This window comes from Idiotropiscis lumnitzeri, chromosome 2 (genome assembly GCF_059441095.1).
Source record: "Idiotropiscis lumnitzeri isolate Australia: NSW breed Sydney's pygmy pipehorse chromosome 2, RoL_Ilum_1.0, whole genome shotgun sequence".
NCBI lineage: Eukaryota > Metazoa > Chordata > Actinopteri > Syngnathiformes > Syngnathidae > Idiotropiscis > Idiotropiscis lumnitzeri.
In genome coordinates, this window is record NC_142392.1 from 28823850 (window position 1) to 28840615 (window position 16766).

The 16766-nt window shown below is 41.6% G+C and overlaps 3 protein-coding genes across 3 annotated transcripts in view; 2 read left to right on the forward strand and 1 right to left on the reverse strand.

Annotated features, from left to right (window-relative positions):
- LOC148342219 (uncharacterized) overlaps positions 1-16766 on the forward strand; it is a 343669-nt gene that overhangs the window by 25583 nt on the left and 301320 nt on the right. The gene's annotated exons all lie outside the window — the stretch shown is intronic.
- The window catches only part of LOC148342220 (uncharacterized), a 161900-nt gene that overhangs the window by 18927 nt on the left and 126207 nt on the right, over positions 1-16766 (forward strand). The window lies entirely within an intron of this gene.
- Positions 3775-8780, reverse strand: LOC148342222 (uncharacterized). Its single transcript, XM_088285306.1, has 2 exons — positions 8708-8780; positions 3775-4956 (listed from the first exon to the last, which is right to left on the reverse strand). The coding sequence occupies exons 1-2, from the start codon at positions 8778-8780 to the stop codon at positions 3956-3958; spliced, it is 1074 nt and encodes a 357-aa protein (XP_088141432.1). The 3' UTR covers positions 3775-3955.

The window sequence follows — 16766 nt, forward strand, 5'->3', positions numbered from 1 at the left end:
CCGAACACAGTCTGATCCCTTATCATTGAGTTTTTCAGATCACCAAAGTTACAAGACTTAGCTTTAATTTTGAGATCAGTGGGGAAATTGTCAAAGGACTCACCGGGCTGTTGGAGTCTTGAAGGAAACACGTATCTCTCATAAGTTCCGTTTTTCTTAGCTAGACAGTGTTCATCAAATTTTTGTAGGACCTTTTCAAACTTGTCTTTATCTTCGGGTTCATTGAATACCTCGATGGCCTCGGCTGCGGCATTGGTTCGCAAAAGGGCTATTTTTCTTTCGTCCGTTCTGTTTCCGACTCCCACGGCAGCAAGGGAGAGCTGGAATTGTTGCTTGAAAGCCGTACATAATTTCAACAGGAGGTGCTACTGTCAGACCCAAAGTGTATCCTCAACCTGAGCTTCATTCTGTCTTAACTGGGGCCGGTCTGTCATCACTACCAGCAGGTGTACAACGTGAAACTATTCCAACAATACAGAGTGACCAAGCTTCACCAACAACCTGATCGTTTGCTTACAGCACTGGAGAAGCAAAATGAAATAACATCTTCACTTTTCAAACAATCACTTTTGCTGTTACCCAAACGAGATTTGCAAATATTTGATGGAGATCCATTACAATTCCTAAGTTTCATAAGAGCCTTTGAACACAACATCGAAGAAAGAACTCCAAATCACAAGGACTGTTTGTACTACCTCGAGCAATATACCAGAGGCCAGTCCCTGGATCTGGTCCGAAGCTGTCAACATCTGCCACCTTCTCGTGGATTAATTAAAGCGAAGGCTTTGCTACAAGAACATTTTGGAGATCCGTTTAAAGTAGCTTCTGCATACATGGACAAGGTACTTTCAAGGCCTTTGATAAAGGGAGAAAATCTCAAGGCGATGCAGGCCTACAGTTTATTGCTTCGTGAATGCTGTAATTCAATGGGAGATTCTGTAGGTGACCTAAACGTGCCCACCAATATGCAAATTATGGTTAAAAAACTGCCTTACGAGCTTAGAGATAAGTGGAGAAGTGTGGTCTGCCATCTGCAAGAAACGTACCATCGCAGAGCCACATTTCATGACATTGTGGAGTTTGTGGAGAAGCAAGTTAAGATTGCAAGTGATCCTCTCTTTGGAGATATACAAGATTTGCCTGCAACAGTAAAAAGAGAGTTTAAACCTGTGACATTTCGGACTGGTACGAAAGCTAAAGGGAGTAGCTTTGCCACTATAATAGCACCTGTGGAAAGGAAAATGGAGACTGTAAATAAAATGGAGAAGAACTTACCTGTAAAGGCATGCTTGTTTTGTGGAGCTGGACATTCTTAGGATGTTTGCCTTCTATTGGATAAAAAGACGCAAGTTGAAAAGATGTCTTTTTTGAAGGAAAAAGGAATGTGCTTTGGTTGTTTGTGCATTGGGCACAGAAGCAGAGAATGCAAAGGACGTTTGGTGTGTAGAGTATGCAATAAGAAGCACCCTACCTTGTTGCATATTTATTCCCAAACGAAGCAAATAAGTTCAACACTGGCCGATGTTGATTTAGAAAGTGTCAGAGACGGTGCTGTGGTGTCAATTCAGTCCACAGTGGCTTGACGGGGATCGGTAAACAGGACTGTGTGTTATCAATACTACCCGTCCAGGTGAAATCCAAAAGAGGTAACAAAACTTTGTCTTCTGTTGGGTACAGAGGCGCGCAGAACTGTGTTGAAAGGGTTTTTGTACTAGATCTCCTGTGAGGAATTAATCGGCTCCTGTGTGAAGTTGCCGGCTTCCTGGTCGTCTTTCTCTCAAAACGAGCGCGCATAATTGTTGGATGAATGTCGGTCATGTTTGGTTTATCATTAATGGAATCAGATAATTAATTCGAATAATTTGGTAAAAGTTATGCTACAGTCTTAGAGTTAAATTCCAACAGCACCAAGAGAACAAAAATAATATACTTGCTTAGGAGGAAAGGTAAACAAATTCAAAATCTTTGACTTAAACAAACTTGTGAAACATTAATGTCTATTCAAGACATGAGAGAGGCAATTAACCTTGAACGCATTTCCCCAAACAACTTAATGTTGTGATGCATATTTTTAACGATAGAAAGTCGTTCTTTACAAAGCAAATGAGAGTAAGACGTGTACAAACCTGCTTTGAGTGGCACAACACGAGGCTGCTTGCAAACTTCATCCAGCAGTTGAAGATGTTGCTCGTTCTCTTCTTTTATTCCCCAAAGTTCCTCTTTGTACTTGGGTGTCGTTCATGCACACATTTTCAAACGCCAATCCCAACAAATCCGCACTTGATCTCTGCTTGGCGATAACTCGTGAGCTTCTCTTTGTTCGACGAGACGAATTAAAGATGGCGTCGATTTTTAAAGTAGCGCTGAATGGATTTCCTGCGTGAAAACTGCAGTCTGTTCCGCACGAAATCCGAAGAACAGGACACACCCCGCTGTGATATGATTGGCTGCTGGCCATATGGAGCACTGTCACCGCTCACGGACAGATGTCGCCATTTGCGATGCAAATCATTGTTATCTTTTTCCAAACATTGGAAAAACGTACTTTTTGAAAAAAGAAAAAACGAAAGATTTAAACCGTATGCATTTGACCAAACATTTTAGTTCCCAAATATGAACTTTACAGATGTATTGAATTTTACTTTTGTTGCTGGCTTTGTTAAAACATCTGACACCATGTCGTCGGCTGGACAGTATTCCAAATGTATTTCCTTATTATTAAGAGTTGACATGATAAAGTGATACTTTATGTCAACATGTTTGCACCTTTGCCTTTTTACAGGGTTTTTCGCCAGCGACGTTGTTGCGAATTTTAAATTAAAATACGTCACTGTTTCATTATCTAAATATCTAAATATTAGAGTGTTAAAAATGATTTCAGTGTTGATATAAGCACTGAAATATTTCATTATTCGTCTCAGTATTCATTAAACTACGCCTATTCACTATTATTTCAAGATTCATTCAACTGTTTTAGTAATAATTTAGTATTCAATGTTTAATCGTTTCTTTTTAAATATTCGTGTCAATATTTTGTTCAATCTTAATGTTATGGAAAACTATTTAGCAAGTAAGGTTTTTGTTATTTATTGTGGCCACCTGCTTTTGAGAAAGTGCCTTTCGCTTCTTGTACAACACGACTTTGACTGAAAAGTATGCTCAATGCAGAAAAAATATCTCTGTTTTAAGATTCCACTGTCAAATAAATCTTCATCTTCCTGTGTGCATCAGTATCTTCCCACGCACTTCTCCCACTGAGATCACTCTACAGACTGACCCAAAAGACAATTTATTTTCCAGACTATCTCATTGATCTTCCCTTACTGCTGAAAATTCCACAACAATTTGGGGTCAGACGTGGGATAGCTGAAGATCCGCCGGTGAAATTCAGGGATGCTGGCAGGTAACCTCCGGGGTTCAATTCAGACAGCAGCACCAACGAACTGCGTGATGCGGATCATCTCAACCGTGGTGACAAATAAACGCTGACTCCAGTCGCCATCAAGTTGCCAACTCCTGACATACTAAAGCCATTGAGAGAAACTGAGACTATTTGCGTTTCTCTGTCTGGTTCTTTTTACAGTTCAACTTCTTGTTCAGTTTGTCACCTTTTCACACAGCGTAATGAAGGCCAGTTGAGCAAGTGGAACAAGTGATTTTATTGATGATTGTGGAAGATACCGATTTCATAAGCACCGTTTCATCTCACACCTTTTCCATTAGGATTAAAAAGACAACTGAAAAGTATAACGTTAAAAAATATTGTTCCAGGCAAAGGCAATTAATTTCATTGATAATGTTTGATATAAAAACAAAACAACTCATCATCACTCAGAGACAATGGTTATTCTGGCACTGATCACATTGGCTTAATGTCAATAAAAAAAGCTTTTCAAAATTAAATTTATCATATTTTATTCAAAATCACATTTACATCGTTTTTTTTTTTTAAGCTTCAAGGATTGCTGCAATTCTCACCAGCACAATTGTGACTCTCAGCACCCTGTTTAGTGAAGAATTTTTTAGCACAAACACTGCAACTGAATGGCTTTTCTCCACTGTGTGTTCTTGTGTGGTTCGTTAAAAGCGACTTACGATAGAAACTCTTTCCACAAACTGAGCAGGAAAAGGGTTTTTCGCCACCGTGTGTTCTTCTATGATTTGTTAAAGTTGATTTTTGAGTGAAACCTTTCCTACAAACTGAGCAGGAAAAAGGTTTTTCACCACTGTGTATTCTTTTATGTTTTGTTAAAGTTGACTTTCCAGAGAAGCTTTTGCCACAAACTGAGCATGAAAAGGGTTTTTCTCCACTGTGTGTTGTTGTGTGTTCTATTAAATTAAACTTTCCAGAGAAGCTTTTGCCACAAACTGAGCAGGAAAAAGGCTTTTCTCCACTGTGTCTTCTTAAGTGGCTTGTTAAATTATACTTTTGAGAGAAGCATTTTCCACAAACTGAGCAGGAAAAAGGCTTTTCGCCACTGTGTTTTCTTGTGTGGATTGTTAAATTAGACTTTTGAGAGAAGCTTTTGCCACAAACTGAGCAAGAAAAAGGTTTTTCTCCACTATGTATTGTTGTGTGTTTTATTAAATGCGACTTACGATTGAAATTATTTCCACAAATTGAGCAGGAAAAAGGTTTTTCACCACTGTGTGTTCTTGTATGTTCTGTTAATCGTGACTTTTGAGAGAAACTTTTCCTACAAATTGAGCAGAAAAAAGGTTTTTCTCCACTGTGTGTTCTTGTGTGTTCTGTTAAACTTGAGTTCCTGGAGAAGTGTTTTCCACAAACTGAGCAGGAAAAAGGTTTTTCTCCACTGTGTATTGTTGTGTGTTTTCTTAAATATGACTTTAAAGAAAAGCTTTTGCCACAAACTGAGCAGGAAAAAGGCTTCTCTCCACTGTGTGTTCTTGTGTGTTCTGTTAAATGTGACTTTTGAGAGAAACTTTTTCCGCAAACTGAGCAGGAAAAATGTTTTTCTCCACTGTGTATTGTTGTGTGTTTTATTAAATATGACTTTAAAGAAAAGCTTTTGCCACAAACTGAGCAAGAAAAAGGCTTCTCTCCACTGTGTATTCTTGTGTGTTCTGTTAAATGTGCCTTTTGAGAGAATCCTTTGCCACAAACCGAGCATGAAAAAGGCTTCTCTCCACTGTGTGTTCTTGTGTGCCTTGTAAATTGTGCCTTTTGTGAGAAGCTTTTGCGACAAAATGAGCATGAAAATGTTTTTTCTCCACTGTGTGTTCTTGTGTGTGGTTTTAAAGACAACTTTGAAGTTAATGAATCAGAGTGACGTGCCCTTTCACCTTTGGCTTGCCCATCATCGTCATCATCATCATCATCATCATCATCGTCATGAGCGTCTGATAATGTGTCCTCATTATGTGCTTGTGATGGCCCCCAGTGGTCTTCATCACCTTCTGTTGCCACGTGATGACTTGAACTGCTGCTTGTAGGCTCCGCCCCTCTGTTGTCCTCACTCACATCCTTGTTTTCATCTTCAGTCTTTATAGGGAGAACGTTCACTGGTGACTTGTTGATCTCCTCCTCCTCCTCCTCCTCCTCTTTGATGTGAGTCAAGTCTGGCTCCTCTTTCACAGAACAGAGATCATTTTGTCTGACGTCTGCAGGACACAAAAAGACTAATTTGGTTTGGCCAAGTCAAAGGTCAGGCGGCGACTTTGTCTTATATTGTTTCTACCATGCTACCTTGACTTGTGCCCGCCGCACACGGAGCAATGCGTGCGACCCCAACTTGGACCGGACCATGGGGACACTTCACAAAATTCCGTCCTACGATGTAAACCTCCCTTTCGCAGCACAACGGTGATAAACGAGCATTAAAAAAGGAAGCATGTTGCGGCTGATGCCCGATTTAATTCTGGACAAAGTCACAGACGTTACTGGAAGCGAGCTGAAGTTAGCACACACAGGCTTTTGTGTGCGTCTGATGGAACACCTGTTGTGGGACCCTAACTTATTGATGGGGACCACTGGGGGCCATCGCAACATAATGTCATTGATAGAATAGGAATCCTTCAAGTGAAATATCTTTACAAGTTTTTCATTTTGCATTCAGAGATACAGTGGAACCTCGGTTCTCGAACGACTCTGAGGTCGAACAAATCGGAGTTCGAACAAAAAAAAGAGAAATTCTTGCTTCGCAGTTCAAACAAACCTCGGAGTTCGAACGCCGGTACGACGCGTGAGTGCGCACGCGAGGGTGGGATGCTGAACGGCGTACGGGTGTAGATCGCTTTCTTGCTCTCTTCGTGACCAACTGTTGTCGCGTGCGGACGTGCTGCGCGTTTTATATAGGTGTACGAAGTGTTTTAGCCCCTAATCATGCCTCCAAAGAAAGTCAGTGCAAGCAGCAAAGGAATGGTTTCGGTGTTCGAACAATTCGCTTTTCGAACAGGGTTCTGGAACGGATTATGGTCGAGAACCGAGGTTCCACTGTAGTTTCATCGTGGGTACTTTTTGGTTCCATTATAATCTGGATACCTGAAAGAATTAAAGGGGCCCTGGTAGAACAAGGGGTTGTGACGTTCTCCCTTTTTAAACCCATAGTAAGCCAAAGATGCAGATGCATTCCTTACAGCATGCGCTTGTTCACTGATGAGATCCGTGCAACCCTGGATGGATGCATTAAATGTATTTTAAATGTTTGGATGAGGTGAAACTATGCACACGTGCACAAAACTGTGCAGGGCCACCCGAGGTTCATTGACCGAGCCAGTAAAATATTCATAAATAAGACCAATACATACTTGATATTTTAAAAAACGTAATCCTTTGTGTTATATCCACGAAAATTCATCAACCGCCATTGATCATTTTGCCCCAGTGTGTACACTTTTTGGAGTCAGATTGAATCATTCCAGAAGGAATTGCTTGAACAAGATTTGTCAAAGAAGTTTTCAAAAACGAGACACGCCTGCACAAATAAATCACCCAACCAAGATTGTCTTTGTCACTTGCGAGGAGCAGTCCGGCAAAGAGAAAAGCTTTCCCGCTCCTGTGCGGCGTTTTATTAAAGCACAGCAAAGCAAATTTGTATATGACAACCCATAAAGAATGGAAAAACGAACACTTTGACTTGATCACACCCGTCCACACGCTTCCTGTTGTTCGAACGGTTTCAGCTTACAACACAATGTTTGGGTCACAATTCTGTTAAATGCGAGCTAAACGGTTTCCTGTCAAACACGGTTAAAGACGTGCATCTGTTTTTGTGACTTCCTGCTAAACTGCCAGCATAGACACAACTCTGTTACCGCTGAACTCACGTTTTCCTGTTTAAGAGGTCCATGTTTTTGTGACCTTCTATTAACCTGTGTGGTATATTTAGTTGTTGATGTGTGGGTCTGGCTCAGCTTCCCTCCCCACAGGTCGCTGGGCATGACAGAATTGGTGATGGTAAGAACCTCTCTGACACAGCCATTTTGGTTCGAAAGAGATTTTATTCTCGTCACATGCTGATGTCAAAAGAAGTCTCCCCAAAAAAGAGAAAAGGGAAAGGGTGTCCCCTCACTTTCCTTCTTATCGGGAATGGCCAAACCGGACATGAATGTCTAACTTTACCTTGTTGCATATGCATTGTCATTGTACTAGTCTTCGATTTTGCCCCAAAGCTCCCTACGGCGAGAGCAGATGTGGTTGCTCTTTGAAGTGGCCTTCCGGTGCCATCTTGACTGCTTCTATCACCTCGAGTGCTCCACACCTAGAGTTGGTCAAGCCTTTTGTCCTCCTGGACACTATCTCATTCACATTGGAATTTCAAAACCAAAACTGGTCACTTCTTTAGTCTCCAATCCCCTCATAGTTAAAGAGAATTACTAAAATGTTCATAAGAGTGAATAAAAAAATACACTACATATTTCCCCCCTCCAGGCAATCTTGTCCTGATAAAGCAAAAACGACACCAGCATGTCACCAAAAATCCCATTCCAACCTTTTATATGAATCCATTGCCTAAAATTTGGGAAACCTAATTGACTAAAACCTAAATCATGCTCAAGGCATGCTACATAAGGGTAGTTTAACTCGGAAAACTAAGTGTAAGGCCAAATTGCTCCCTGGTGTCACTCTAACACCTCCTGCAGGACCACACATAAATCCAGCAATAATTCCAAAAAATCCCAAATCAACCACCTCGGTCACGAAGGAGTTCCCCCCGCAATGTTAGATCTTTAAGCAAACCGGCAGTAACACTTTCCAGTTTAGTCCATATGGAGGCATCAAAGCTTTGCTGAACCTTTCTAGTGAAGCTGCATCCACAAGGCAAGTAGGATGAAGGAACACCGTTACAGAACAGAATAAATCCACAGCGTGATAAAGGCATGATAGGACAAGAAACAAACACACAAAATACAAACACGAGTCAAATGATATGCAAAAACATAGTTGAGGCCACGCTCCAGCGAGAGAATCCGATGACATTGTGTCGCTCGAGAGCTGCCAAGCCCTCGTCACCGAAGAGCTCTTGCAAACACTATTGTTTCAGATGATCACGTCCACATCTTATGACCCTCAAAGGAGTCCTCCTCGTCGCTTGCTCCAAGTGAGATTCCAGTCTGCATCCAACTCCATCTACACTTCACCTGAAATACAACAAGCAGACACACTCCACACAAAAATTGAGCACTAGAGATGCCAATAAAATCCATTTTCCACAGGAAAGAGTCCATTCCAGGATGTGGAGGAAACCAAGAGCGGTGCAGTCCTCATCCCAGCCATTATGGCCGGAATGCCCCCCTTTGCCCCCAAGCTGAGCCGGCATTAACTCTGTCAAATGGGGAAGGCGCAGATATAGCAAAAACAAATTGGAGACGCTGTGGAGCAGAGCACAACGTCAGTGAGACCCCGGGTCCACGACCCCTCTGGCAGAGACGCAAACAGAGCTTTCGCTTCAGAGTGACCAATTCATTGTCTACCACAGTGCTGAGAAATTCGGAAAATGTTCCATAACAGAGGAATTCGTAATGGGTGCTGAAACACCACCCTGGTCTCAGAGCTGCCTAATCTGCTGGAACGGAGGACAACATATGCTTCCCCCGCCGGATGTGCACAGTCAAATTCAGTCCCTTCTGGAAATTCAGTCCCACTCGAATTCCAGTGTTTGTTTCACAGGTGCGGGTTCGGTCCACGGCAGTGACTCGGCCAATCTCAAGAGTCCCACAAGCGTGACAGTTGTTGTTGCTCATTGGGATATGCAGAAGGAACTTGCAAAGCGTGGAATATCTTGTTCCACCATCAAAAACTGTTGTCCATCAATCGTCACCGGAAAGCCAAGACCTGCCGGTCCTTGAATGCTGAGGCTCTGCGGGCACTCCTATCGTGGAATGTGGTCCCAATCGGGTTGAGGCGTCAAGTGTGCGTTTGGAAGCCATAGAAGCGTTGTCGGAGGGGGTAGCGGTGGCGCCCCGTGCTAGTGGAGCTCTTTGTGACAGGCATGGCGCTGGACCACAGGCTGACACATTTCAGGAAGTGGCTCGGTTTGGACCACTCATCACCCAGTAATCCCACAACCCACAGCAAGAGCACGCCCCACTCAAAACCAATGTCTATAACCACCCCTACTTCTGTTACGTAACCTTGTTGACCGGCAGGTGCGGACAACAAACCTGCTGTGGGCACTACGTCACCAGAACCTGGCCCAGGAGCAGCGGAAATGGAAAGAGCAGACGCAATGGGAGCTGCATGCGTCGGCTGCTGGATTAACTGCTTCCCCCGGTTGTCGTGACCCGTGCCGGTCACGCCTGTTTTGTTGTTGTTTTCGTCACCTCCCTGCCATGTGCACTTTTGTTTATGTTTCTCAGCTGAGCAGGGGCGTCTCCTCCGACGACCGACTCCGCCCGCGTCATCACGAGCGGGAGACCAGCCCACCGGCGCCGCACCTGACATCCATCCACTGACTAATTACACACACTATTTAAGCCACCTACACTGACTGCCCGGCGTCGGATAATTTTCCTGCACTGCTCACGTTCATGACCCTGGTATTGTTCTCTTGTTCATGCATTTTTGCTCTTGCGATCTCTTTGTGTTCCACGTTTTGCCAGCTATTGCTCGGTCTCTTTTTGTTCCTCGTTTTCTCCAATTGGTTTTCCCTCTTGCCCTTTTGGCAAGCTATTTATGTTGATCGTTTTTCCTTTTCCTTGCCGGTGCAAGCGCTTTTCGTTCCGTCGTTTATCTCCTTCCTGGTGTTAGCTTTTCTCCGCCAGCGCTTTGTGTTTTCTCCTGATTTATCGACGGATGTAATGCTAAGATAGATATATTTGCCTTAATTGATGATTGGACTTCCACTATTGTGAATCAATAAACACTCTTTGTTAAACTGATTTTCCTGTGTCCGCGTTTGGAGAGTCCTGCCACCTTCTTCCCAGCGTTTCGCTGGCAAGACCCTGACAGAATTATCCGACCAGAACACGAGTAATCATAGGGTACGTATCTGAACAGCGTATCTCTTGCTACGTACCAGCGAAACTGTCGGCTCAGCCCCAGGCCCTCCACACAACGGTACGCCTCGATCCTTACTGTGTTCCATGCCACAAAGTGCCCAATACGATACGTGGAAGCGCGCTTCTCTTCATTATTATCAGCTCATAATTTTCCTGCTAAAATTTACACCCTGGCCAGGGTCTGTGCTCAAACTGAGCTTATTCACAACTATGTTGTTTATAGCTATAATTTTACACTTCTTATTTCTCATCTCTTTAACCACTAGACCTTTCTTTTCTTTATCTTCTGCACATTTCTCCCGCGCTAGTCCCCATTTACATAGTTCCTATCATTATTTTTTTTCATTTATTTATTTTTTTATACATTTCCGTATGTTCTTTCACAGTGCGGTTACTTTGACATCTTTTAATGTCTTAATCATTTATAGAGGCCTCTTGTTAAAACAATAATTGAAACTAACACAGGGACATTTTCCACGACCAATCAGCCAGCAGACCCACGCACAAGCTCTCTTTAACGACCCCAAAAGCCCCGACCGCTTGGACACAGGCGCACAACACCCATTGTGAGTAAAAGCATCTCACCGAAAGTTCAGCCGGCCGGCTGTTGAACGCCTGCGCCCCAGCACCCTGAGACCCTCAATGGAGCAAGAATCCTGTTTGTGACGCCAAAAATGTGGTATATTTTGTTGTTGATGTGTGGGTCTGGCTCAGCTTCCCTCCGGACAGGTCGTGGAGCATGGCAGAATTGGTGATGGAAAAAAATTCTCTGACACAGCCATTTTGGTTGGAAAGAGATTTTATTCTCGTCAAATGCTGATGTCAAAAGAAGTCTCCCCAAAAAGAAAAAAGGGAAGGGTGTCCCCTCTCTCTGGCCTTTCCTTCTTATAGGGAATGGCCACACCTGACATGAATATTGAAGGATTGTATTACGATTGCTGGCATTATTTTAAACACTTACGGGACAGAAGGTCAATTATTTAATTTAGCAGGTTCATATTTACTGAATATGTTCGACATTGATTAAACAAAAATCATTTATCAAATGAATGTAGAAGTACAGTGCATCGATAAGATTGACTGGGATTGTAGTCATGGTGTTTACTGATGCATTCATATGCTAAATTGATATGACTTAGTTTAAATGTAAGACCTCAAAATAGCACACATAGTATTTTCATGACCCACACTCTCATTCAGAACAAACAGATTCAGTCTGCTCAGGTCAAACTGATGACAAACCAGATAGCACTTCGTGGACAAATACTTCAAAGCACATTCTCCACATAGGCCATAGAAGATACAAACATATCATGTTGGGCCGGGGAGGACGTCACAGCGATGCTATCAAGAAGACCCAAAAATATAATCTGATCTGGGAAAACATACACCACACAATCTGTACACTGACGAGATTGCAGGGGAATGTGAGCAGGAGAGACGGAGAGACTGCCTGAGAAGGTCAGCCTTGGACGTGGACCGGGCCGGGGGAAGGAGCAAGGACGACCGATTCAACCTACATGACCCTTGACATAAAAAACCTCCAATAAAATGTGAGGCTGGGCTGAGATCAGCGCGCCATTTTTCGATAGTACTCGTCTTGAGTACAGTTTCTCGTCAGATTAAGAAAAAGCCGCCCAGATATCTGTATTTGTACTATTTCCTGAACGCCGGAAATTGAAGAAACTAAATATTGGAACTCTATTCAGTTGTTGTTAAGTCTTTATTTGACCCTATTCTTCTTGAGTACAAAAAACTAACACGCATTGGAGTAAGTTTGGCTTTTAAGATTCATTTACTAAATGTTTCTCATTTTCTCGGTGGCTCAACTCCAACAGTGGAAATAAAAATACACTCCATCTGTCAGCATAGTTTTGAAACATGATGACATAAACAAACTTAATTTCTTTCACAACATTTAAAAACCGGAATAAGTAAAATGTTAAATAATCAGTTCAAATTTTAAACTGAGAAAAAAAACACGGAGTTTACCCCCCACAAATCGTTATTCTTTGGCATATATTTTCGGCACTGATTTCATTTGGCATAAACAAATGTTCAGCGAACCGGATAGTAAAAGGCAATATTTAAAAATAAAACGGCAATAACCTTGAACGATTTCCCCCAAAAACTTAATGTTTTTATGTATATTTTTAACGATAGAAAGTCGTTCTTTACAAAGCAAATGAGAGTAAGACGTGTACAAACCTGCTTTGTGTAGCACAACACGAGGCTGGTTGCAAACTTCGTCCAGCAGTTGAAGATGTTGCTCGTTCTCTTCTTTTATTCCACATAGTTCCTCTTTGTACTTGGGTGTCGTTCTTTCACACATTTTCAAATGATAATTCCAAAAAATCCGCACTTGATCTCTGCTTGGCGATGTGCCTCTTTTCGTTAGCGGCTAGCAAGCTAACAAGCTAAGCTAACTACGCCGAAAAGCATCAACGCGCGAAGATGAGGTTATCGGGACACAAAGACTTAATGAATTATGTCGTAGTCCTTTAGAGTAGCACTGGACATTCTGTGAGAAATTTACAGTCAGTTCCACACTAAATTAGAAGAATTTAGCGGTGGACTGTATTTGTTCCGGTGTGGATGTGGTCGAGGTCCTTCGGAAGCTGCGCGCTTGCTTATGACGTCATGCTTTAAGCACGTATTTTTCAAATATATTTCTTTGCCTCTGTGTTTGTTTTTACCCATGTCTGTTCTATTTTAATATATATTTTATATAATATTTTAATTCGGTTGATAAAAAAAATCAACAAAATAACTAAAATAACGCCACATTGGCGAGTAAACTCTGACGTCACTTCCGCCTTTGCCCCGAGAAGCCGCTTCTGCAAGAGCAGTGGGACGTTTAAGTTTCTCCTCCCGAATTTGCAACAATGCTGTGTTTCACTCGGGCTGCGAGATTGTATGAATATAATGTCTGCATATACTAGCAATGCCTCTCAATTATTTCACGCCCGCCCCTACCAAGAAGAAAAAAGATTCGCGCCCCCCCCCCACCACCATTTTTTTCTGTCTTTGTATAGTGATGTTAGATTGTCAATAAAATATCCCTTAACTAAGCTAAATTGCTAAGAAATATAATTTTGAGAATTATTATTGTGAGGATCTCGAAACTCAGTACTCTGTTGTGCAAATATTGATGAGATGATAAATATTTACTCATACGTTTTTTGTAAAATCTTTATTCACAAAAGCAAACCAAACACAGTTATTAATCCCAAAATCCATGCGATACATCTAATTTGAAGTACTTAGCACCTGCAATGTCACTCAAGATTTCTTCACGCTTGGGAATCTGATAATGTTCTCTTATATGAAAAAAATCAGTGCCTACCTTCTGCCAGGGAGTTGTGGGAAGGTCAGCTACTAATACGTACATAATATAGAAAACACAAAAAGAAGAGCCAGGGGGATTTTAAACAAAAAATCTTTGTAAATAACATAAAGCAACAGCTTTAGTATGTTTACTATACGTTTTTTTAATGGTTACTGTAATGTTCCGTCTTCTATCTTAAGAAGTCACGCAGGCAACGTGATGCTGCAAGCTTGTGTCTCTTTATTTACTGACTTGCATTCTCGTCTATGTGCAGACACACTTGTTCGTCTGGTAACCAAACACACGTCAGGCAATACTGCCAACTAGTGACCAATGATATAACTGCTGTCATTATATCTCCCTTTCAAACGTTAAACAATGCCTTTGCCTTTTTTTAATAATTATTGTTATTTCATTCTTATTATTATATTTTTGTTTTGTTATCAATTATTTTCACTTCTTATCAATATCTATCCATTTTTTTATGACAACAAGCATCTCTACAACAATTTTAGCAACAATCACACAACATTAAACATTTTCAATCAGCCTGTCCGGTTGTCGTCTAACTCTTGTTGATCTTCGAAGAGGTTCAGTAATCCCAGAAATTGCTGGTGGTTGAGGTCTGTGCTCCTTCGATGTATCCACCTGCTTTGCAGCCTCAGCCGCATCAGAAGATTTCTTACAGTCCTCGGGAACCTTCAGAAGACTCCTCCTGTTCCTCCTCACTCTTTGTCCATGCTTTGTTTCCACAAAGTAAGATCTCGGTCCGGCTTCAATAAGGACAGTCACTTTTCTGTCCCAAAAATGAGGTCCCTCAATCCTTACAGTGTCTTTCTCAGAAAGAGGTTCCAGATGTTTTGTAGCTCTGTCATATGCAATTTTCGGTTTGAGTTTGAGCATTCTCTTATTTTCAATCCAAATGTTGTTGTCATGTCCTTGTGGTATTTGTGGAAGCGTGGTGCGAAGCTTACGGCACATGAGTAGGTCAGCAGGCGAAGAAGCTCCCCACTCCACAGGTGCAGCTCTGTAACTCAATAGGGCAAGGTAAGGATCAGATGCATCATCCTTGGCCTTCCTTAGCAGTCTCTTGATGATTTGCACTCCCTTCTCAGCCTGGCCATTTCCCTGTGGGTATAAAGGGCTTGAAGTGAATCCATATTGCTTTGCAAACTGTTGAAATTCTCCACAGTCAAATTGCGGACCGTCGTCACTCACAACACACTGCGGAATTCCGTGTCTTGCAAAGAACCCTTTCATGTGAACAATAATGGACTGTGCAGTGGTGCTGGTGAGTTGGGCAATCTCAGGATAGTTAGAGTAATAGTCAATGTTAATAACACAAACTTGTACGTACCCACGATGCTACCAAAGGCAAAAGATGTATGCAGATTGTGCTCGATTGGACTTCATTATCATCACATTTCTCTCTTATTGGTGATCTATTATTATACTTCCTGCTTCCGCGAAATCCGATTTGATGACGTCATTTCCGGGTACGAACTACGCTGCTTCAAAACGAAACTAAAGTTGCGTTGTACAAAAAACATTTAGAAAAATATTTAACGTTACACTTCACAGTAATTTGAATGCAATAACAGGATTTAAATGAACTACAAATTGAAAACAGAACAGCAATACTTTTCTTGCCACTCAAAAGGTAAACAGTTTGCACGCTAGTATTATGCAAAAACATTAACAGTAGGGACCCATATTGCTATTATTAAGGTTATTTCGTTAGAGCAGGGGTGTCAAACTCATTTTTGTGGACGGGCCACATTGTAGTTGTGGTTTCCCTCAGAGGGCCGGTATGACTGTGAACCCATATAAATTGAATGGAAAGCCAGTTTTGAAATCAGAAGCTCCTAAGTAATTGTTCAACAATTTTTCCATTTATTTTAAAAGGGGAGGACTGCTAACAAATAAATGGCAATATCTCATATCTCAGTGTTGTTAAAAGTGAAGAAAATATGATAGAAACAGGAAGTTGATGCAGATGATTTGCCCTTTGCGGGCCACATAAAATGAGGTTGCGGGCCAGATCTGGCCCCCGGGCCTTGAGTTTGACGTGTGCGTTTGAGTTAATTGTATGTACCTTGTTGCTTTTCATGTGCAGAATGTCACCGTGAGGGACATCTCTTGACCGCTAGAAACGTTCCAAGTCACCCTCTAAGATTATTGCCACATCTGACGTACTGTCGTCTCTCGAACAGCCGCGCATCAGAGGCTAGGCAAGCCAAACTGACCCGGAAGTACATAAACACGTATTAAAAAAATAAATAAACGAACATTCACTATCTTTGCAAGGGAAAGCAAAGATTTTGCGAGGGAATGCAAAGTTGTTTTTTTTTCTTCCATGTCCCCTAAGGGGCTCCGGAATTTCCGAACGCCGTCAGAGGAAAAGGAGAAATAAAAAAGGAAAATCTGGATATCAGTCTGAATCGTGGCCTTTTTGCTGGACCGGTGTGGCTACACTCCTGCCATTCCAAAAACTTTGAGAGAAACTGAGACTATTCGCATTTCTCTTTCTTGTTCTTTTTTTAGTTCAACTTCGAGATCTGTTTTTCACCTTTTCACACAGCGTAATGAAGGCCAGTTGAGCAAGTGGAACAAGTGATTTTATTGATGATTGTGGAAGGCAACAATTTCATAAGCACAGTTTCTTCTCACACCTTTTCCATTAAATACGATTAAAAAGACAACTGAAAAGCATAACGTTAACAAATGTTGTTCTAGGCAAAGGCAATTTATTTTATTTACATGTTTGATGTAAACACCAAAACAAATTATCATCACTCAGACACATTGGTTCTTCTAGCACGGATCACATTGGCTTAATGTCAATAAAAAAGCTTTGCAAAATTCAATTTATCATATTTTATTCAAAATCAAAATGTACATCTTACCACAAAGAGTCGGTTCCTTCAGTTTTTTTGTTTTCTTTTTTTTAAGCTTCAAGGATCGCTGCTTTTCTCAC